Source organism: Coregonus lavaretus (genome assembly GCF_964263955.1).
Source record: "Coregonus lavaretus genome assembly, chromosome: 11".
Lineage (NCBI taxonomy): Eukaryota > Metazoa > Chordata > Actinopteri > Salmoniformes > Salmonidae > Coregonus > Coregonus lavaretus.
Genome location: NC_139998.1, coordinates 20,941,802 through 20,964,533, shown reverse-complemented (window position 1 = coordinate 20,964,533; position 22,732 = coordinate 20,941,802). Strand labels below are relative to the sequence as shown.

Here is a 22,732-nt window from a genome sequence, read left to right as displayed (position 1 = left end):
TTGGATAAAAGCGTCTGCTAAATGGCATATTATTATTATTATGAATATCCTGCCAACCCTAATCTGTGAACAATTAATGTACTACCACAATATCCAACCTACCCCCAATTCAGTAGTGTTCTTCAGTGAGGTGTACAGCTACATGTTTCTGTCCTCCATGACATCCATCTCATTAGATCAGAACAGGATGGACCAACAGTGATTAATATCTCTGGTTTACATCCCAAAATATATTGTGTTCATTGTTTTCACAGCCCTTTATGTAATGAGAATAAGGACAGGTGTCACATGATGGTTAAACATGTTCGGAAATATGACATAGTGGTTCACAACTTGCTATACATCATGAGAAAAATGCAGTTTAAAGCCATTCACCTTTGGATAAAAGTGTCATATGTCAGTCTACAAGGTTTTCACTGTAATCCATTAGGAAGTCGTGATGCCTGTTACCCTATGAGTAAACCTGCTATTCAACATGTTTGGCTTGCAGTATGTTTGGCTTGGAGTCTTGCATCGGCAGTTATCTGGCTGCTGTGGTGATGGCAGTAATACTGGAGGTCCTTGGTAAACCCCAGGTTGTAGACCACAGGCTATAGAGTAAGTATTTTGTCAGGCCTTATCTATTCAGATTTGCCAGTCCCTCTATCTGAGAATATGGAGACACCAACAAAAAGTTGGGTCAACCTCACAAAGCAATCAGTCTATAAAGGAACAAGATGTTTTTCTCATGCTATTTTGACAATCAGGGATTCAACAGTCTTAGTCAAGGGTTTCATAAAATTGCTTTTATTTAATCAGGTACTTTTTCATACAGTATGTTAACTGTTTTCACACACACACACCCACATACTTGTTTATATGGTTTATGAGGTCAATCAGTTTATAACATGGTTTATGGAGACCTACCTTTCCCATGGTCCTATCAATGAAATTAATTTTTTTTATGTAGAAGACACATCTGACCTTAGATTTGTTCATATTGAAATAACATACCTGTAAATACACACACACACGTGATATCCTTCTCCTCACTCCTACTCTTGAGGAGGGCTGGATGGAGGGCAACTTCAACCTGAAAAACAAACACATATTGTCCACATACACGCTCAGGTTGTACAACACATTTTAAAGTTGGTTGGCACAAAATATTTACACAACCGTTGTGTCAAATGCTTTGTATATCAGTTGTACAACCTGAAAAAAGACAGAGTATTTAAGCTGTAATTTCAATAAACTTGACATTTGTAAAGTCATATACACTGAGTGCACAAAACATTATGAACTGCTCTTTCCATGACATAGACTGACCAGGTGAATCCAGGTGACAGCTATGATCCCTTATTGAGGTCACTGGTTAAATCCACTTCAATCAGTGTAGATGAAGGGGAGAAGACAGGTTAAAGAAGGATTTATAAGCCTTGAGATAATTGAGACATGGATTGTGTATGTGTGGCATTCAGAGGGTGAATGGGCAAGACAAAATATTGAAGTGCCTTTGAATGGGGTATGGTAGTAACTCAATATTAGAAAGGTGTTCTTAATGTTTTGTACACAGTGTATTGGTTGGTGGTGACATATTACTTACTTTTCTTTTAGCATAGGGCCTCAACAGCATTGAGGGTTAAGCCCACAGGGTCATGGAGACACGTGATGCATGCTGCCCCACTACGACAGCATACAGTCAGGTCCAAAACTATTGGCACATGTCTCCGTACTCTGCAGCATACACCCTAAACCCTCACCCCAACAATGATCATGCCTTCATTTGGAGAATTTGTAGAAATGCTATTCCTTTCTACATTACCAAAAACTGTAAAAATGTTACTTCAAAGACACTGTTTTATCATGAACAATGCCTGAATGAACAAAATAACATGAACAGATCGAACATTGCAGTATGAACAACTGCAAAAGAAAGTCATTTCACGTGGAAAGAATATACAACTTATTGTAGCATTTATTTGGGTAAAAAGTATACTATTTGGGCAAAATATTACTATGTTATGTTGACTTCACTTTCCATGTGAAATGTGTATCTAATGATTGTTATTAACATACCTGCAAGTCTCCATGTGGGTTCAATCCCTTTTGTAGGGAAGTGAACCCAAGTGGCATTCACAAGAGGTGAATGGCCATACCTCTCCTCACTCTCCCTACACCACCATGCAGTTAACGAGGTAACATAAATGATCACTCATTGAACCACAAGATATGCTGTCTTTTTATTGATGCGATCTAAATACACTTATAAAGTCACAAATATAGGCTATATTCTATTTAAACATACTCTTCGTTAGATAAGGTAAAATGATCTGTTATCCTTAATTTATAATTCTTCTTTACAGACCTATATTGTCACTATATCTGTCAAATAACAAAATAATATTGTACTTGACAGGCTACTGTGGTATTGTAATGGTAATAATGACATTTACCTCCACTGTTTACAGCTCTCATTTCTCGGCCGGAAATTGGGTGTCTTGGAGACAGAAGTAAATATAATTAAGAAACATAATGAACACAGTCGGAATGATTCTACAGGCATTACAGTTGTGGAACACTGGAACAATTCTCAAATACTGGAGCTAAGGTGGCTGACAGTTTTGCCATCGATTGGATGCTGGAAGACATTGGCCACAAGCTTGACCCAAGACAGCTTGGATGCAAAAAGGGAAGGTCGACGACAGATGTCTTGATCAGCCTCCTATACATTATGTAAAATCCACTGATGCAAGTAAGACCCTTATATATGCACTACAATAACAGTAGAGTTTGACAAAGGCTTCAACAAAATTGACTCAACAGTGGTAACAAAGTGCCTGATTCAGTCCCTTATCCCCTGAGCTGTAGCTTCATCTCCAAAAGGAAGCAGAGGGTGAGGTACTAAGGCACCCTTTCACCATGGCAACATCTGACCTGTGGAGTGACTCAAGGTCCACTTCTTGGACCCCTTATCTTCCTGGCCCTCATCGACAGCGCACTTCAGAAGTTCGCTCACAGGTGGAAATACATTGATGAACTGAACATTGCAGAGTGCATTCGGGTGGGGCAGCTCTCCAGCCTTCAACATGGTCTAGAAAAGTTGTGCTCCTAGGTAGATGAGCACTCCATGCAGCTCAACCCAAACAACTGCAAAGTCCTGCATGTTTGCTTTACAAACAACCCACCCCCTTTGGAACCCTTGTAACTAAATGGGAACACTCTGCAAACAACATCTGATATTAATCTGCTGGGATCCAGGATGACCGGAGCTGGACCAACGTGTGGAAAAGGGTAACCAGAAACTCTTTGTGGTTCTCTGTGGCTCAGTTGGTAGAACATGCCCATGGGGCATGCAACGCCAGGATCGTGGGTTCCATTCCCAAACCCGGCCTAGTCACCATCTACACCACCAACTTTGGGCCTGTACTAGAATACAGTGCCCCTGCATGGCACTACTATCTCACCTCAACCATGACTGGACAATTGGAGTGAATAAAGAAGCCATGATACAGCAGCTACATATCAGCACACTCAACCCTCAACCTCTGCCCACTTATTGAGAGAAGAACCCAACTCCTCCTCCAGTTTGCCCATCATCTCCTCCAGTCTAACAGGAACCTCCTACCACAACCAATCATCACAACCTCTAGAAGAAAAACACACCACTCACACAAACATCAGGCCTGTCAGAGCAAGAACTGAACGATCTAAAAGATCATCCATCCCCTACATGACTCAATTATTGAACGGCAACTCATAGCAACATCCACAACAATAGTTCCCTAAACGTATGTTGCATGCATGTAATTTTTTTTTTAAATCATGCAATTCAGAATTCTGCCATGTGAATGAATTTGAACTTGTAATATCTAATGAAAAAATAAGGACAAAGCCCTAGTCATGTCTAATAGATATGTCACTGTGTAATTTTTGCCATGAATTTGCCATGAGCCATAGCATCCCGATAAATGTTCTAGATTGCTTGTCATCCACACGCCGGACAAGGCTCCATTGCTATCACAGTATGACAGGGTCAACAACGTTAGGAGAATGGCCTTTATCTTCTCCCAATGTATTTACAGCTATCGTACACACAGAAGGAAGGGATAGAAGGAAGGGGTTCGAGTGTAAACAATCGGCTTGTGAAATCGCCCAGTGTGAAGGCTACCATCAGGCCATGTTGTGCAGTGTGCTTTGAATTTGAAGTGGAGATCTAATTGCATAGTGTGAGATGCTGCCACCATTTCAGATTGGTGAAATTGTACTTAACATACATCTTTCTCTCCACGGCCCTCCTCTCCATGCGCATCCTCTCTACTTGGCTCCTGAACTATTTCAGAGCGAGAAATATTATTAGATACATACATAATTGATCAGATACATTTTGCAACATGTTGTTGTACTGTAAAGTTTCCTCCTCCACCAAACTGTAAAGTTTGGTGGAGGAGGAATAATGGTCTGGGGCTGTTTTTCATGGTTCGGGCTAGGCCCCTTAGTTCCAGTGAAGGGAAATCTTAACGCTACAGCATACAATGACATTCTAGACAATTCTGTGCTTCCAACTTTGTGGCAACAGTTTGTGGAAGGCCCTTTCCTGTTTCAGCATGACAATGCCCCCGTGCACAAAGCAAGGTCCATACAGAAATGGTTTGTCGAGATCGGTGTGGAAGAACTTGACTGGCCTGCACAGAGCCCTGACCTCAACCCCATCTAACACCTTTGGGATGAATTGGAATGCCTACTGCGAGCCAGGTCTAATCGCCCAACATCAGTGCCCAACTTCACTAATGCTCTTGTGGCTGAATGGAAGCAAGTCCACGCAGCAATGTTCCAACATCTAGTGGAAAGCCTTCCCAGAAGAGTGGAGGCTGTTATAGACAAGTTTACGCGCTGTATCCCGGGTGGCGCCATAACTCTACACAAATGCATTTCATTTCCGCCGGAAGTTGTTTGCACAACGTCTGCCGGTGTAAACACAGCGATGTCGACGCTAGCTTGGGAACAAGCTTGCCTGCAATGGTCCAAAAGGCTACTACATGCAGGTACAAATTGGGATGCACTGCACAGGGCTTCAGCACTCCAAGTTGGTGATCTGGAACAAAACTGAGCACCTAGAAATCGAAGTACCCTTCGACCAAGGCTTTGTCCAGGGGCATATCATAAGGCTGCGCACATTCTACTTTGCCCACATGCTCCCGAAAATTGTTGATGATTTTGTTGAGGGAAGGTTACAGTTCTGCAGTAAATATCTCAGCATTTTAAAACCAAAATAAACTGCCTTATTTAGGTCATGCCCACAGGAGCCAACAGATGTCCATTGTTTACATGATCTCTTTATGCTGTGCAATATATCAGTGTGCCTACTGTTTGAGTGAAAATAAAGTTTGATGTAATTTCAATCCTTGGAGTGCTACAATTTATTTTAACACAGTTCATAATTCATAGTAAGCTCATACTGTACATAAATAACACTGGATTAATTAATTGTTTTGAGGAAACTAAACAAATGGCTTCAACAAGAAAGATTGCGTGTTTAATCTTAACAGGTATTAAAAAGTAAAATACAAAAGCAGCCCACACAATTACATCACTATGAAAATATTCATATATAATATTAAAAAATACAATGCACGCAGTATTTGTTGTGTTTATCTGTATTTAATGAACAACATGGCTGGGTGTTGGTAGACAGGGACACAGGGCAAGATTCTAAACCTCACTGATCAGTGGACTCTTCAGGTTAACTAGGCCAGCACAGATGGTTAAGATGTTGTCGAGTTTCGGTGCCATGCTGATGGGAACATTCTGGGATAAAATCTTAAACACCTTCAGTCTCTGGATTGCTCTTTCCACATGTATGCGGACATTGGCTACTCGCCTGGTGCGTGTCGTCTCCTCATTGGTCAACTGATTGCGCCTGTAGGTGAAAGCAGGGATGTTCAAACTGACCCTTCTCTCATCAAGCAAGTCTCGAATGGTGAACCCACGGTCCGCCATGACCTCATCACCAGCCCTCAGATAGTCTAGGAACCCACTGTCCATGGTGATAAACGTATCGCTGCTTCTGCCAGCATAGGCATCAGATATAAACATGAATAGCCCATTAGGGGCCACAGCGACGAGATATTTCACAGTGTTGCGTGATTTATACTGGCTGAAAGTGTCACTCCTTGAGTCGTGGTTTGTGGCTCTCTGCATGGCACTTTCGGCACAGTCAATGATGCAGGTGGTTCGAGGGTAGTTCCTCTGAAACGACAAGGGCATGGTGGCACGAATGGTCTCTCTTGGAAGCCAGGGGATCAGGACTTTGAACTGTTCACCCATCACGTCAATCCAGTGACTAATCACAATGCTTGCCATGGATGTAGACACATTGAAGCGGTGAGCAATATCTCCTAATATTAGGTTTAGTTTTAGTTTCATCAACGTCATAAGTATTTGGTCAACAACAGGAAGGGTAATTGATGGCTTACTGAAAGGCAACAACACCGTCACCAGGGTGAAGAATTGAACCATAAGCACTCCTGTATACAGCCGGGACCTAGCATCATCAATGACCGTGGTGCTGGTCACAGTAGGACCCATTTCTGCCTCGCACTGTGTGGCCTTGTCTACTTTAACAGACTGTGTTGTTGAACAGTAAATGTGATCAATATGTGACGGATCCTCCCATTGGGTCTGGGCATCTCGAAATTTTGGTGTAGCAGGCTCGGCCTCACAGACAGGCTGACAGGTTTCTGGAGCATCTAAAAAAGGGGAAGAGAAAACATGGATGGAGCAAAATTTATGCAGGCATAGAGTCCTCTCACTACAAACATCACAATGGAAAAATGTGTACTACAACATTGCACTCACACGCACACACACAATCATCATCACAACAGCCTGCCACCTTGCATTGTATTTATGATGTAGACTAAGGCACACGCAGGCAGGCACACACACACACACACACACACAATTAATGATGTAGCTATCGTGGGCATTGTTTGTCCCATCTCCAAAACAATCAACTGCCTTAGCAAAATACCGGTAGCAATGTTAATGTATGACAACTTCTTCATAATTAACAGTATTGTCAGCTTCATAGCTAAAGTTGCTGAACTTACCCTCAGATTCAAGTCTGCGTTTCTTTATCTGGGGGGAGGCAGTGGTCCGCTGGGTGAGTTGACGCCTCTTTGGCTGGGGAGGGCGATTGTAGCCCAACCACAACTCTGGGAAAGGATTATCCTTGGTAGGTTTTTGGTCAACAAAGTGATAGGAACAAACAAAAACGTTGAGGGGTGGTTTCTTTAGATTCTATGCCTTCAGCCAGGTCCTTGATTCCGAGTCGGTATCAGGCTTGCGAAAAAATGTAAACAATGGAGCGCATGGACATTGCCTCTTCGTAGCTGGTTTGTGGTCGTAGCACTCTCTATCTAACCACTCGTTCAGGTGCTTTCTCGAGTTTTTGCAACCAACTACCGCACACGTCGTTCCCGAACCACTTTTCTTCATGTTGTAATTGTAATTTTTATATCCTCTTTGTCACTGCGATATCAGTGCTTTGTCGGCACAACGGAGCTAGCTAGCAAAACAAACCCAGCCCGGCAGAACGGAAGTGGATTGCATCGACGGGAGGAGTTCAGGAAGTAGAGCGGAAACGGCTCAAAAACTTGTGTATAGCAGCAAAGGGGGGACCAACTCCATATTAATGTCCATGATTTTGGAATGAGATGAGCAGGTGTCTATTTTCTCAAAGAATCTACCGATAGTTCAAAAACTTGGCATTATATTTTTGTCATGCTGCTTTGTTGACAACTCCAACCACCTCACGCCCTGGATATTCAACCAATCAGCGGCCGCCACTGCTTTGGTTATATCACATTATCTGGCGTACAATCTGTAGCTATCTCAGGCCCTGCTGACCACCATCAACCAATGGACACTCCCTGGCCTGGCAACCAGCTTTTGTCTCATGTCACTTCTTATAAAACAGGCATCTGGGAAAGGTTATGAATGTTGAGTTGGCTGGTGGCACGGTACAGATTGAATGGCAGGAGCTAATGTGAGCCTTTGAAAATTCTGGAGATTCAGCAACACTTGGAGGACAAATCGAATTAAATAAAGCTAATTTATTGCAAAAAGTAGAACCAACATGTTATGGCTTTTGGATAATATTTATGCAAATAAATATTATGTTAACATGAGGTTAAAACAGTTATAGAAAGACTGATCGATTGTGAGTGCATGTTGCACTGACCAATTGAATAGGAAAACACATAACTCATCCAACCTATCATTTCATGTTATGTGAAGCTGACCAATTGTTATTAGCATAGACCGTTGTACTGACCAATAGAACATGTTGAAAGCATATATACAGTGGGGAAAAAAAGTATTTAGTCAGCCACCAATTGTGCAAGTTCTCCCACTTAAAAAGATGAGAGAGGCCTGTAATTTTCATCATAGGTACACGTCAACTATGACAGACAAAATGAGAAAAAAAATTCCAGAAAATCCCATTGTAGGATTATTAATGAATTTATTTGCAAATTATGGTGGAAAATAAGTATTTGGTCAATAACAAAAGTTTCTTAATACTTTGTTATATCCCCTTTGTTGGCAATGACACAGGTCAAACGTTTTCTGTAAGTCTTCACAAGGTTTTCACACACTGTTAATGGTATTTTGGCCCATTCCTCCATGCAGATCTCCTCTAGAGCAGTGATGTTTTGGGGCTGTCGCTGAGCAACACGGACTTTCAACTCCCTCCAAAGATTTTCTATGGGGTTGAGATCTGGAGACTGGCTAGGCCACTCCAGGACCTTGAAATGCTTCTTACGAAGCCACTCCTTCGTTGCCCGGGCGGTGTGTTTGGGATCATTGTCATGCTGAAAGACCCAGCCACGTTTCATCTTCAATGCCCTTGCTGATGGAAGGAGGTTTTCACTCAAAATCTCACGATACATGGCCCCATTCATTCTTTCCTTTACACGGATCAGTCGTCCTGGTCCCTTTGCAGAAAAACAGCCCCAAAGCATGATGTTTCCACCCCCATGCTTCACAGTAGGTATGGTGTTCTTTGGATGCAACTCAGCATTCTTTGTCCTCCAAACACGACGAGTTGAGTTTTTATCAAAAAGTTATATTTTGGTTTCATCTGACCATATGACATTCTCCCAATCCTCTTCTGGATCATCCAAATGCACTCTAGCAAACTTCAGACGGGCCTGGACATGTACTGGCTTAAGCAGGGGGACACGTCTGCACTGCAGGATTTGAGTCCCTGGCGGCGTAGTGTGTTACTGATGGTAGGCTTTATTACTTTGGTACCAGCTCTCTGCAGGTCATTCACTAAGTCCCCCCGTGTGGTTCTGGGATATTTGCTCACTGTTCTTGTGATCATTTTGACCCCACGGGGTGAGATCTTGCGTGGAGCCCCAGATCGAGGGAGATTATCAGTGGTCTTGTATGTCTTCCATTTCCTAATAATTGCTCCCACAGTTGATTTATTCAAACCAAGCTGCTTACCTATTGCAGATTCAGTCTTCCCAGCCTGGTGCAGGTCTACAATTTTGTTTCTGGTGTCCTTTGACAGCTCTTTGGTCTTGGCCATAGTGGAGTTTGGAGTGTGACTGTTTGAGGTTGTGGACAGGTGTCTTTTATACTGATAACAAGTTCAAACAGGTGCCATTAATACAGGTAACGAGTGGAGGACAGAGGAGCCTCTTAAAGAAGAAGTTACAGGTCTTTGAGAGCCAGAAATCTTGCTTGTTTGTAGGTGACCAAATACTTATTTTCCACCATAATTTGCAAATAAATTCATAAAAAATCCTACAATGTGATTTTCTGGATTTTCTTTTCTCAATTTCTCTGTCATAGTTGACGTGTAGCTATGATGAAAATTACAGGCCTCTCTCATCTTTTTAAGTGGGAGAACTTGCACAATTGGTGGCTGACTAAATACTTTTTTTCCCCACTGTACCTGTTCTATTGGTCAGTAGAACATGTTATCACAATATATTGGTCAGTCTATGCTAATAACAATCGATTGGTTGATCTTGCTACAACTGTTTTAACCAATCACAATGTTTTTATTAGCATATTCTTTATTGGTCCTTGAGGCCATTTTAAAAGCCTCCACTTATTTCTATAAAAATCCTCAAGGCCAAAAGCTGAAAATGCATTGGTTCTACTTTTTGTAATAAAGATGTAATGCCATTTGTCCTCCAAGTGTTGCTGAATATCCTCTCTCCCCGTTTGCTCCCCAATTGGAAAAGTGAAGTAGCGGCAGTGATCCCTTCCTGTTGCAAGATTCAAGCACACCCTTTAAAAGTAAATAATGAAATTACCATAACATGGTGTCAGTGGGTGGGGTATGCCCTACCTACATTATATGTTTTATTCCAAGGTCATAGAGGAACATTACATTGTACCAGGTATGTAAATATAGGCAGTTACCTAGTGCTTACCATAAAGGACTATATTTACTAGCTTGGTACAGGGTAATTGCATGGGAAGTAATAACAGTATATGACAACTAGAGAAACATCTAAAAAAGTGTAGGCTTTATTATCAGTATAGCATTACACGGGCACTCTGGCAGGTCGAACAGAACATACAAATAATTGCCAAATGCACTTTAACAAATGCACCTAGGGATCAGAGACTGTCATTTCTGCTAGTGTAAACATATATTTAAATAGTATTGTATAGAGTTGCCTATCAAGTGGTGTGGATGACATTTAATGATATACACACACACACACACACACACATATATATATATACACATATATATACACACACACATATATATACATATACATATACATATATATATATATATATACACATACATACATACATATATATATATATATATATATATATATATATATATACACACATATACATAACACATATGGAATCATGAAGTAACCAAAAAAGTGTTAAACAAATCAAAAATTGTTTTATATTTGAGATTCTTCAAATAGCCACCCTTTGCCTTGATGACAGCTTTGCACACGCTTGGCATTCTCTCAACCAGCTTCATGAGGTAGTCACCTGGAATGCATTTCAATTAACAGGTGTGTCTTCTTAAAAGTTAATTTGTGGAATTTCTTTCCTTAATGCGTTTGAGCCAATCAGTTGTGTTGTGACAAGGTAGGGGTGGTATACAGAAGATAGCCTTATTTGGTAAAACACCAAGTCCATATTATGGCAAGAACAGCTCAAATAAGCAAAGAGAAACGACAGTCTTTAAGACATGAAGGTCAGTCAATATGGAAAATGTCAAGAACTTTGAAAGTTTCTTCAAGTGCGGTCGCAAAAACCATCAAGCGCTATGATGAAACTGGCTCTCATGAGGACCGCCACACGAAAGGAAGACCCAGAGTTACCTCTGCTGCAGAGGATAAGTTCATTAGAGTTACCAGCCTCAGAAATTGCAGCCCAAATAAATGCTTCGCAGAGTTCAAGTAACAGACACATCTCAACATCAACTGTTCAGAGAAGACTGCGTGAATCAGGCCTTCATGGTCGAATTGCTGCAAAGAAACCAATTGAGATGGTTTGGGATGAGTTGGACCGCAGAGTGAAGGAAAAGCTCCAACAAGTGCTCAGCATATGTGGGAACTCCTTCAAGACTGTTGGAAAAGCATTCCAGGTGAAGCTGGTTGAGAGAATGCCAAGAGTGTGCAAAGCTGTCATCAGGCAAAGGGTGGCTACTTTGATTACTACATGATTCCATATGTGTTATTTCATAGTTTTGATGTCTTCACTATTATTCTACAATGTAGAAAATAGTAAAAATTAAGAAAAACCTTTGAATGAGTAGGGTGTCCCCAAACTTTTGACTGGTACAGTATACACACAGTGCATTCGGAAAGTATTCAGACCCCTTTACTTTTTCCACATTTTGTTGCCTTATTCTAAAATTGATTAAATTGTTTTTTCCCCCTCATCAATCTACACACAATACCCCATCACGACAAAAAAATGTTTGCAACTTTATTTAATTTTTTTAACCTGGAAATATTACATTTACATGAGTATTCAGACCCTTTACTCAGTAGTTTGTTGAAGCACTTGGGTATGACGCTACAAGATTGGTACACCTGTATTTGGGGAGTTTCTCCCATTCTTCTCTGCAGATCCCCTCAAGCTCTCCAGAGATGTTCGATCAGGTTCAAGTCCGGGCTCTGGCTGGGCCACTCAAAGACATTCAGAGACTTGTCCCGAAGCCATTCCTGCGTTGTCTTGGCTGTGTGCTTAGGGTCGTTGTCCTGTTGGAAGGTGAATCTTCGCCCCAGTCTGAGGTGCTGAGCGCTCTGGAGCAGGTTTTCATCAAGGATCTCTCTGTACTTTGCTCCGTTCATCTTTCCCTCGATTCTGACTAGTCTCCCAGTCCCTGCCGCTGAAAAACATCCCCACAGCATGATGCTGCCACCATGCTTCACCGTTGGGACGGTGCCAGGTTTCCTTCAGACGTGACGCTTGGCATTCAGGCTTATTGGTTTCATCAGACCAGATAATCTTGTTTCTCATGGTCTGAGAGTCCTTTAGGTGGCTTTTGGCAAACTCCAAGCGGGCTGTCATGTGCCTTTTACTGAGGAGTGGCTTCCGTCTGGCCACTCTACCATAAAAGGCCTGATTGGTGGAGTGCTGCAGAGATGGCTGTCCTTCTGGAAGTTTCTCCCATCTCCACAGAGGAACTCTGTAGCTCTGTCAGTGACAATCGGGTTCTTGGGCACCTCCCTGACCAAGGCCCTTCTCCCCCGATTGCTCAGTTTGGCCAGGTGGCCAGCTCTAGGAAGAGTCTCAGTGGTTCCAAACTTCTTCCATTTAAGAATGATGGAGGCCACTGTGTTCTTGGGGATCTTCAATGCTGCAGACATGTTTTGGTACCCTTCCCCAGATCTGTGCCTCGACACAATCCTGTCTCGCTCTACGGACAATTATTTTGACCTCATGGCTTGGTATTTGCGCCGACATGCACTGTCAACTGTGGGACCTTATATAGACAGGTGTGTGCCTTTCCAAATCATGTCCAATCAATTGAATTTACCAGAGGTGGACTGCAATCAAGTTGGAGAAACATCTCAACGATGATCAATGGAAACAGGATGCACCTGAGCTCAATTTCAAGTCTCATAGCAAAGGGTCTGAATGCTTATGTAAGTAAGGTATGTTTTTTATGTTTAATAAATCTTTAAACCTGTTTTTGCTTTGTCATTATGGGGTATTGTGTGTAGATTGATGAGGATGTTTATTTTATTTATTTTAGAATAAGGCTGTAACGTAACAAAATATGGAAAAGGTGAAGGGGTCTGAATACTTTCCGAACGCACTGTATGTGTATATATAGATAAAACAAAAATATAAACACAACATGTAAAGTGTTGGTCCCATGTGTCATGAGCTGAAATAAAAGACAAAAAAGCTTATTTCTCTTAAATGTTGTGCACAATTTTTGTTTACTTCCCTGTTAGTGAGCATTTCTCCTTTGACAATAATCCATCCACCTGACAGGTGTGGCATATCAAGAAGTTGATTAAGCAGCATGATCATTACACAGGTGCACCTTGTGCTGGAGACAATAAAAGGCCACAAAAATGTGCAGTTGTCACACAACACAATGCCACAGATGTCTCAAGTTGAGGGCCAGAGAATTGAATGTTAATTTATCTACCATAAGCTGCCTCCAATGTCGTTTTAGAGAATGTGGCAGTCAAACCGGCCTCACAACCGCAGACCACGTGTATGGCGTCGTGTGGACGAGCGGTTTGCTGATGTCAACGTTGTGCACAGTGTGTTCCATGGTTATGGTATGGGCAGGTTTATGCTACGGACAACAAACACAATTTCATTTATCAATGGCAATTTGAATGCACAGAGATACCGTGACGAGATCCGCACAGCCCCATGTTGCGAGGATCTGTACACAATTCATGGAAGCTGAAAATGTCCCAGTTCTTCCATGGCCTGCATACTCACCAGACATGTCACCCATTGAGCATGTTTGGGATGCTCTGGTTCAACAGCGTGTTCCAGTTCCCACCAATATCCAAGAACTTCGCACAGCCATTGAAGAGGATTGGAACATCATTCCACAGGACACAATCAACATGCGTACTCCTGAGTGGCGCAGTGGTCTAAGGCACTGCATTGCTGTGCTAACTGTGCCACTAGAGATCCTGGTTCGAATCCAGGCTCTGTCGCAGCCGGCCGCGACTGGGAGACTCATGGACGGCGCACAATTGGCCCAGCGTCGTCCAGGGTAGGGGAGGGAATGGCCGGCAGGGATGTAGCTCAGTTGATAGAGCATGGCGTTTGCAATGCCAGGGTTGTGGGTTTGATTCCCACGGGGGGCCAGTATAAAAAATTATAATATATGTATTCACTAACTGTAAGTCGCTCTGGATAAGAGCGTCTGCTAAATGACTAAAATGTAAATGTAAATGAGATGTGTCGCGCTGCATGGAGATGTCACCACTGACTGGTTTTCTGATCCACACCCCAACTTTTTTTTTTTTAAGGTATCTGTGACCAACACATGTATATCTGTATTCCCAGTCATGTGAAAGCCATAGATTAGGGCCTAATGAATTTATTTCAATTGACTGATTTCCTTATATGAACTGTAACTCAGTAAAATCTTTGAAATTGTTGCGTTTATATTTTTGTTCAGTATATATATATTTATATACACACACATACAGTCTTGTACGGCTAACCTTGTGGGGACACACAATTCAGTCCCATTCAAAATCCTATTTTCCCTAACCGCTAACCCGTATTCTTACCTTAACCCAAAAACCTAACCTTAACCATAAACCTAACCCTAGCTCCTAACCCTTAACGTAATTCTAACCCTAACACTAATTCTAACTTTAACCCTAAATCCCCTAGAAATTGCATTTGACCTTGTGGGGACTAACAAAATGTCCCCAGTTCGTACATTTTTTGTTTCTTTACTATTCTTGTGGGGACTTCTGGTCCCCACAAGAATAGCTAAACACGTCCACACACAGACACACTGCAATAAAAAATAAAAAAATGAGCGCAACCTGGCGCAACATAAACATTGTAGCGGCTTCTCTTTCAGGGTGCAACCTCGCACAGAAGCACTCTGTGCTCATTACAGCTAGCACCAATTGAATGACTTTGCACTCCCTGTGTGTGCAGGTTAACCTTATGAAAATGATCACAAAATGCTGGGGCCTGGTGACATAGAAACCTGTTTGTATGTCTTGTGCGCACTGAATCACCTACAGTACACCCCTTCACCTTTTAGTTATGGTTCATTTTTCACAGCTTATCAACAAGTCTCTCAAATATGGAAAGCAGTTTCTCTCTCTTTTCTATAGTGGTTGAGTCCAGTTCCACATCAGCAGAGCCGTTGTTCCTGGAAATCTTGTTTTTCATTAGGGCTTCCTTTTCTTTCTGCAGCTCTGCCCTCTCTCTCTCGATTGACGCCCTATCCCTGTCCAGTATGGCTCGCTCCCGTTCCATCGCTGCTCGCTCCCTGTCCATCGCTGCCCTGTCCTTGTCTAGTGACGCTCTGCCTCGCTCAACAGCCACCCTCTCTCTGTTCACTACATCCCTCTCTCTGTCCAGTATCAACCTCTCCCTGTCAAAGTCTGCCTGCTCCCTCTCTAACACTTCTCGCTCCTTCTCCAAATCTGCTATCTGCCTCTCTAGTTCAGCAGTCTCCCTCTCAATGTTCCTGCCAGGGTTTCTCACCAACATGGCTCTTCCGTCTTCAGCTATGGTCTCTACGTCCTCAGCCATGGTCCTCCCATACCCACCCACTGGCATCTTGTCAGGCGCGGCCCTCTCATTCTGAGCTGCACCCCTGCCCTCCTCTCGCAGGGCCCTCTCGCACTCCACCGCTGCCCTCCGGATCTCCTCTGTAGCTGCGTCTGTGTATGCCACCTGTCCATCTGTTACCGTGTTCGCAGCACCAACACTCTCCCCCAGCTGTGCCTTGGCCCAGAACTCAAAAATGTTTGTCCCCTCACCCCCCTCCGGCCTCATACATAGTCTCTTGTTGGCTATGGGAGAGGTAGTGGGAGAGGACGCAAATGAAACGTCCCCAACTTCCCCAAAATCAAACAGTGAAGGGTTTAAGATACGGGCAGACCCAGCTAGGCGGCCCTCAATGGCATCGTCCATGAGGTGGAACCAACGCCAGGACATTGGATTGACTTTCTCCATGCCAAGAGGAGGGTACTTAAAATCCTACACAGAAAAGGGACAATGGGTACAATCAGGTTAATGCTCTATATTGGTCTTGGGTCTGCAGGAGTTTGTACCAGGCAGGCCTTATGACACACTTGATTCAACACATCATTGAGCCGTTGATTAGTTGAACTGGGTTAGTACTGAGCTGGAACAAAAGCCTGGAATCGGTGTTTAAAATAGTGAATTCAAACAGAAGGCTGTTGCCTGCTCTCACATGCATTCATAATCATTACCTTATATTTCTTTTTAAGGTTTTCCCACTTCTTTTTCAACTGCCCGGTTGTAAGCTTTCCTTCGAGACCCAACTCCACTAACATTGCTCTGCAGAATCAAAGTGAGACAAGTCAGATACTACAGATAGGGTTTGATCTTCATAACCAGCTCCTACTTAACACAATGACTTTCGCATAGTCCTTTTTCAAATAACATTGTAAGTAAAAGCACATCAGTGAATCAGTGAATCAACATTGATTCATGAATTAAATGGATACATATTTTGTCCTCAAACATCCATTACAGTCAACAAAATGGCATGTGACAGTTCATTTTGAGGTACAAACAAAAGCCAAAACAAATTGTGTTGGGATTATCATGCCAACAAACAGAACATTCACTTGAGCATCATTATATCACTCACCTCCAGGCAGGCATGGCAGAGTTTCTCTTCCCAGTGAAGATGGCGTCATTCGTTGCACGCAATTTGATCAATCTGGATATGTCATTTTCCGACACTTATTGGGGAAAAATAAAACAATGTTAATCCATCAGCACACGCATAACTTTGACAGACCCCAACTCAGCGACGTCGCAAACGAATATGGTTAACATTAACAATATTAACATTATATTTGAGAACGACATTCATTGTTAGCAATACCATAACACTTACTTTTATAGTTATATTCTGCACCAAAAGGTCTTTTATCCATTGCTTCCATCATGATCAAATACAAGTGTACTAAATTGAAGGGTACTCGAAACAAAGCCCGTATCTTGTAGTGCACTAGCTAGCAAGAGCAAATATGGCGGCGTCCCTCGATCCCCTCGTCCTCCTTCGTGAAGAGCCCTATTTATATAATCCACATTTAAATGAAACAATATACGGGATTTCTTACTATGAATGATTTACTGGTATGTGATTACAGACTGATGTGTAATCAAATAAAAAGTCTGGATAAATTCGACTCAGAAACTAACCTATTTGATAAGTGTGGAGGAGGGTTTTTCACAAGGGCGGTAGAGAAGAAGGCTGCGTCGAGAAATAGACAAATTCAATTGGTTGTGCGCGATACTTCCTTTTAGCTTGCTCAGTAGCTTACGTCCCAAAGGGTAGGCCACAAAACTATTAAACCTACAGTACCACAATCTTTGGTAATGCCATTCAACATATTCTATTTCCAACTAGGCAGAACTGTCATTTTACGATTAAAGTGTGAAACCCCACAGAATACAGTTCAATCCCCCAATTGTGGCCTATGAACAACCCCGTAATAACATTTATATATTTTACATCATATAATGCACATTATAAAGTAAGCAATGTGCAATAAAAATACAAAATTCCGAGTTTAATTTAGATTTATACTATATCAAACAGAGCGTTCCAGGGTTGATTGAGGATACGCTGGCTGAACGCTTTGGAGATAAATGTGTGAATTTATTAAGTCAGTAAACTGCTTGCTTACTGCATTAGATTCCAAAGGTCATCTCTCATTCTCATTTATAGGAGAAGTTGACTTTATGATCTTCATCAAAGACAGTAAAACTGTAAGTGGCCTTGCACAAGCCTTGGGTTGTGCGAACTGAACGGCTCACAGGGCAGGACAATCTCCTGTTTTTGAAGCATGTACCAGAAACAGGAAATGTTGTAGTGTTATGTATATTATGTATGTTATGTATATTATATTATATTATGTATATTGTGTATTTTATTTGTTGTTTTGTTTCCTGTTTGGACCCCAGGAAGAGTAGCCGCTGCCAGGGGATCCTAATAAATAAAAAAAGAACCCCATTAAACTACAAAAATACTCAGTTTACTATTCCCTTAATCATTTAGCAGACTACGCACTGAAGTATCCCTTGTGTAGTACTTACTTTAGAATGTTGTAGTATAGTAGAATACTATACTGAACAAAAATATAAACGCAACATGCAACAATTTCATTGATTTTACTGAGTTACAGTACATATGAGGAAAACAGTCAATTGAAATGAATTCATTAGGCCCTAATCTATGGATTTCACAAGTGGGAATACAGATATGCATCTGTTGGTCAAAGACACCTTTAAAAAAATGGGCCTCAGGATCTCGTCACGTTATTTTTGTGCATTCAAATTGCCATCGATAAAATGTATTTGTCCGTAGCTTATGCCTGCCCATACCATAACCCCACCGCCACCATGGGGCACTCTGTTCACAACATTGACATCAGCAAACCGCTCGCCCACACGACGCATACACGTGGTCTGCGGTTGTGAGGCCGGTTGGACATACTGCCAAATTCTCTAAAACGACGTTGGAGGCGGCTTATGGTAGAGAAATTAACATTACATTATTTGGCAACAGCTCTGGTGGACATTCCTGCAGTCAGCATGCCAATTGCACACTCCCTCAAAACTTGAGACATCTGTGGCATTGTGTTGTGTGACAAACTCCACATTTTAGAGTGGCCTTTTATTGTCCCCAGCACAAGGTGCGCCTTTGTAATGATCATGCTGTTTAATCAGATTCTTGATATGCCACACCTGTCAGGTGGATGAATTATCTTGGCAAAGGAGAAATGTTCACTAACATGGATGTAAACAAATTTGTGCACAACATTTAATAGAAATAAGCTTTTTGTGCGTATGGAACATTTCGGAGATATTTTATTTCAGCTCAGGCAGGGGTAGGTAACCCTGTGCTGTAAGTACTGCAGGATTTTGTTCCAACTAGGCATCACACGTGAGCAACTGAGCAAATGTATCAGTTTAGTGATTTCCTAAATTCAACACACCTGGTCTTCCAGGTCGGTTAAATCAAAAACATGAAGTGTCTGCGGCACTCCAGGACTAGGGATGCCTACCACTGCACAGGTATCGGCAAAACGACAAAATACAGATCAAAGTATCAAAAATAATACTTGTATTTTTTAATGTATTTAATTAAAATACATATATTTTGTATTTTAAATACAAATACATTTGTAACTAGCCGGCCTGAACAGCAACAATATTCTCAGTAACGGTTACAGAAAAGTTTTACTTGCTAGGACTGTGATGTTGTTGTTTATCTACCTTAATTCACTGACTAAGTCATTCTGGATAAGAGTGTCTCCTAAATGACCAAAATGGAAAAGCTGTTCAAAAGAGGACATTGTATTATTTCTTTGTACTCCCTGACGAAGGCCATGCAGCCGAAACGCGTCAGATTTTTAAAAAAAAACTTGTTTCTATTGAACATGCCATACAAATAAAGCAATTTTAATTAATTATATGAAGAGTGCCTTGGTCCTCCTTTCTTTTTGATGACACTATATACAATATTGAGCCTGATTATGGGTCAGGGTTCTCTGTCTTCATGCCAATGCATTGAAAATATTGTAAATATACAGGTCAAATGCAGATACTGAACTAAACAAAGGTCATGTAACAAAGAGTGAACAGAGTAAAACTAACTATTTACACATACCGGTACACAATGTATGACACTTCTGGTTCTTGAGAGCAACGGTATTGAAGGGATGCCACTTTCCCAAGGGAGCGGGGTCCCAATGTTCCAAAGAAAGGTCAAGATTGGGAGCAGGACTAAGCTGGAGATAACCAGCATGTTTGAAGGGAACATTTTGAGCAAGGCAAGGCACAGAATCACTAGTCCTGATCACATAATGAGGAGTTATTTGGAATGCAAAGTGATTTGTAGAATAGTTATTCTGAGCAGTTCATGCCTTAGCCATTCTGGGACATCAGTATCGACGTGAAAAATGGTGGGGTCATAGAAAGAGTGAAACTCCTCCTGATCCTCTTCATCCGGGTGGGAGTCACCCGACTCAACCCCATCATCAGTATTGTCAGAGTCCCAGGAATCCTGCACCACCCGACGCAGCATATGGGGTTTGGGCACCGGTACCATCTCCGACGGAGCCATCGCTGATGGTGGCGTGGCATCAGGTGGCAGAAATGTCTCACATACAGAGGTACTCCATGACACGAGTCATCCAGGTCTCATTGTGTTGTACTTGCAGCATCCTGTAGAACCCGGTGATATTTTCTCCCCACATTATCCTCACCACATCTTGTTGCAAGACAAGCTGTTGTACGCAAAAAGACACACACAATCAAAGGTTAGACAGGATCATCAAAAGGAAGTGAGCAGAAGCAATAAACGTAGATGAGGGAGTTCGATTAAGCTGAACCGCGGTGCATTGGGTTATGGCCCGTGACGTGAACGGGCAAAAGCGGTGAGGGAGAAGCACACTTCTCAAATCGAACGTAATATGCACCGTTCGGTCATGTTGTCAACAAGGCAGCATGATACATCGTTCAGAAACATATCTCTTTTCAATAAAATATACACTAAATTGTACAAAACATTAGGAACACCTTTCTAATATTGAGTTTCACCCCCTTTTGCCCTCAGAAAAGCCTCAATTCGTCGGGGCATGGACTCTACAAGGTGTCGAAAGCGTTCCACAGGGATGCTGGCCCATGTTGACTCCAATGCTTCCCACAGTTGTCTCAAGTTGGCTGGATGCCCTTTCGGTGGTGGACCATTCTTGATACACAAGGGAAACTGTTGAGCGTGAAAAACCCAGCAGCGTTGCAGTTCTTGACACAAACTGGTGCGCCTGGCACCTACTACCATACCTCGTTCAAAGGCACTTACATTTTTTTGTCTTGCCCATTCACCCTCTGAATGGCACACATATACAATCCATGTCTCAAGGCTTAAAAATCCTTCTTTAACCCGTCTCCTACCCTTCATCTACACTGATTGAAGTGGATTTAACAAGTGACATCAATAAAGGATCATAGCTTTCACCTGCATTCACCTGGTCAGTCTATGTGATGAAAAGAGCAGGTGTTCCTAAAAATTTTTACACTCAGTGTATGTTCGAAGTTTCAAACTAGTTTTCATTGAGAAAGCAGATAAAGTGTTTTTATCAGAAGCAATCATTTTTGCATGTGAAAACATTGAATCCTACTCATTACTCCACGTGCTTAACCTACGTCACTTTTGTTTTGAGACGACTTCGCCGTCGGCTCACGCCTGGGAGGCAGTCCGGTTCCAAAAATAATGCAATTAGCGCTAACCCGGTTCACCTGGGGAAGGCCCAGTGAATTAATCGAATCCCCACATTAGCGCATCAGGTGTGCGGACAGACAAACTTTAGGGGACACTTTCCCAGAGATGAGCTGTTGTAGGCCCTGCCCCCACCTATGTGTTCTTTGTCACCTGGGGCCAAATGGCATAATTGCCCCAACTCTCTCTCACACTATCACCACTACACGTCAAATCAAATCACATTTTGTCACTTGCTTCATAAATAACAGGTGTAGATTAACAGTGAAATGCTTACTTACAGGTCCTTTTCCAACAATGCAGAGTTAAAGATAAACAAATATTTATATACACAGTACCAGTCAAAACTTTGGACACACCTCATTCAAGGGTTTTTCTTTCTTTTTACTATTTTCTACATTGTAGAATAATACTGAAGACATCAAAACGATGAAATAACACATATGGAATCATGTAATAACCAAAAAAGTATATTTTAGATTTTAGATTCTTCAAAGTAGCCACCCTTTGCCTTGATGACAGCTTTGCACACTTTTGACATTCTCTCAACCATCTTCATCTGGAATGATTTTCCAACAGTCTTGAAGAAGGAGTTCCCACACATGCTGAGCACTTGTTGGCTGCTTTTCCTTCACTGTGCGGTCCAACTCATCCCAAACCATCTCAATTAGGTTGAAGTCAGGTGATTGTGGAGGTCAGGTCATCTGATGCAGCACTCCATCACTCTCCTTCTTGGTCAAATAGCTCCTTACACAGCCTGGAGGTGTGTTGGGTCATTGCCCTGTTGAAAAACAAATGATTGTCCCACTAAGCGCAAACCAGATGGGATGGCGTATCGCTGCAGAATGCTTTGGTAGCCATGCTGTTTAAGTGTGCCTTGAATTCTAAATAAATCAGACAGTGTCACCAGCAAAGCACCCCCACACAATCACACGGTGGGAACCACAAATGCGGAGATCATCCGATCACCTACTCTGCGTCTCACAAAGACACAGAGGTTGCAACAAAAAATCTCAAATTTGGACTCATCGGACCAAAGGACAGATTTCCACCGGTCTAATGTCCATTGCTGTGTTTCTTGGCCCAAGCAAGTCTCTTCTTCTTATTAGTGTCCTTTAGTAGTGGTTTCTTTGCAGCAATTCGACCATGAAGGCCTGATTCACGCAGTCTCCTCTGAACAGTTGATTTTGAGATGTGGCTGTTACTTGAACTCTGCAAAGCATTTATTTGGGCTGCAAT

At 42.1% G+C, this 22,732-nt stretch overlaps 1 protein-coding gene across 1 annotated transcript; it reads right to left on the bottom strand.

Annotated features, from left to right (window-relative positions):
- Positions 1–14,507: 14,507 nt before the first annotated feature.
- Positions 14,508–17,453, bottom strand: LOC311137188 (uncharacterized protein). Its single transcript, XM_084171547.1, has 4 exons — positions 17,102–17,453; positions 16,850–16,943; positions 16,446–16,533; positions 14,508–16,209 (listed from the first exon to the last, which is right to left on the bottom strand). The coding sequence occupies exons 1-4, from the start codon at positions 17,151–17,153 to the stop codon at positions 15,277–15,279; spliced, it is 1,167 nt and encodes a 388-aa protein (XP_084027673.1). The 5' UTR covers positions 17,154–17,453; the 3' UTR covers positions 14,508–15,276.
- Positions 17,454–22,732: the final 5,279 nt, after the last annotated feature.

Bases quoted from the DNA above. Each gene is read 5' to 3' on its own strand.
- LOC311137188 (XM_084171547.1), bottom strand. From the start codon at position 17,153: ATGATGGAAGCAATGGATAAAAGACCTTTTGGTGCAGAATATAACTAT. The intron at 16,944-17,101 runs GTAAGTGTTATG...TTCCCCAATAAG, and splicing joins TGCAGAATATAACTATAAAA to TGTCGGAAAATGACATATCC. The intron at 16,210-16,445 runs GTAATGATTATG...TTTTCTGTGTAG, and splicing joins ACCTTAAAAAGAAATATAAG to GATTTTAAGTACCCTCCTCT.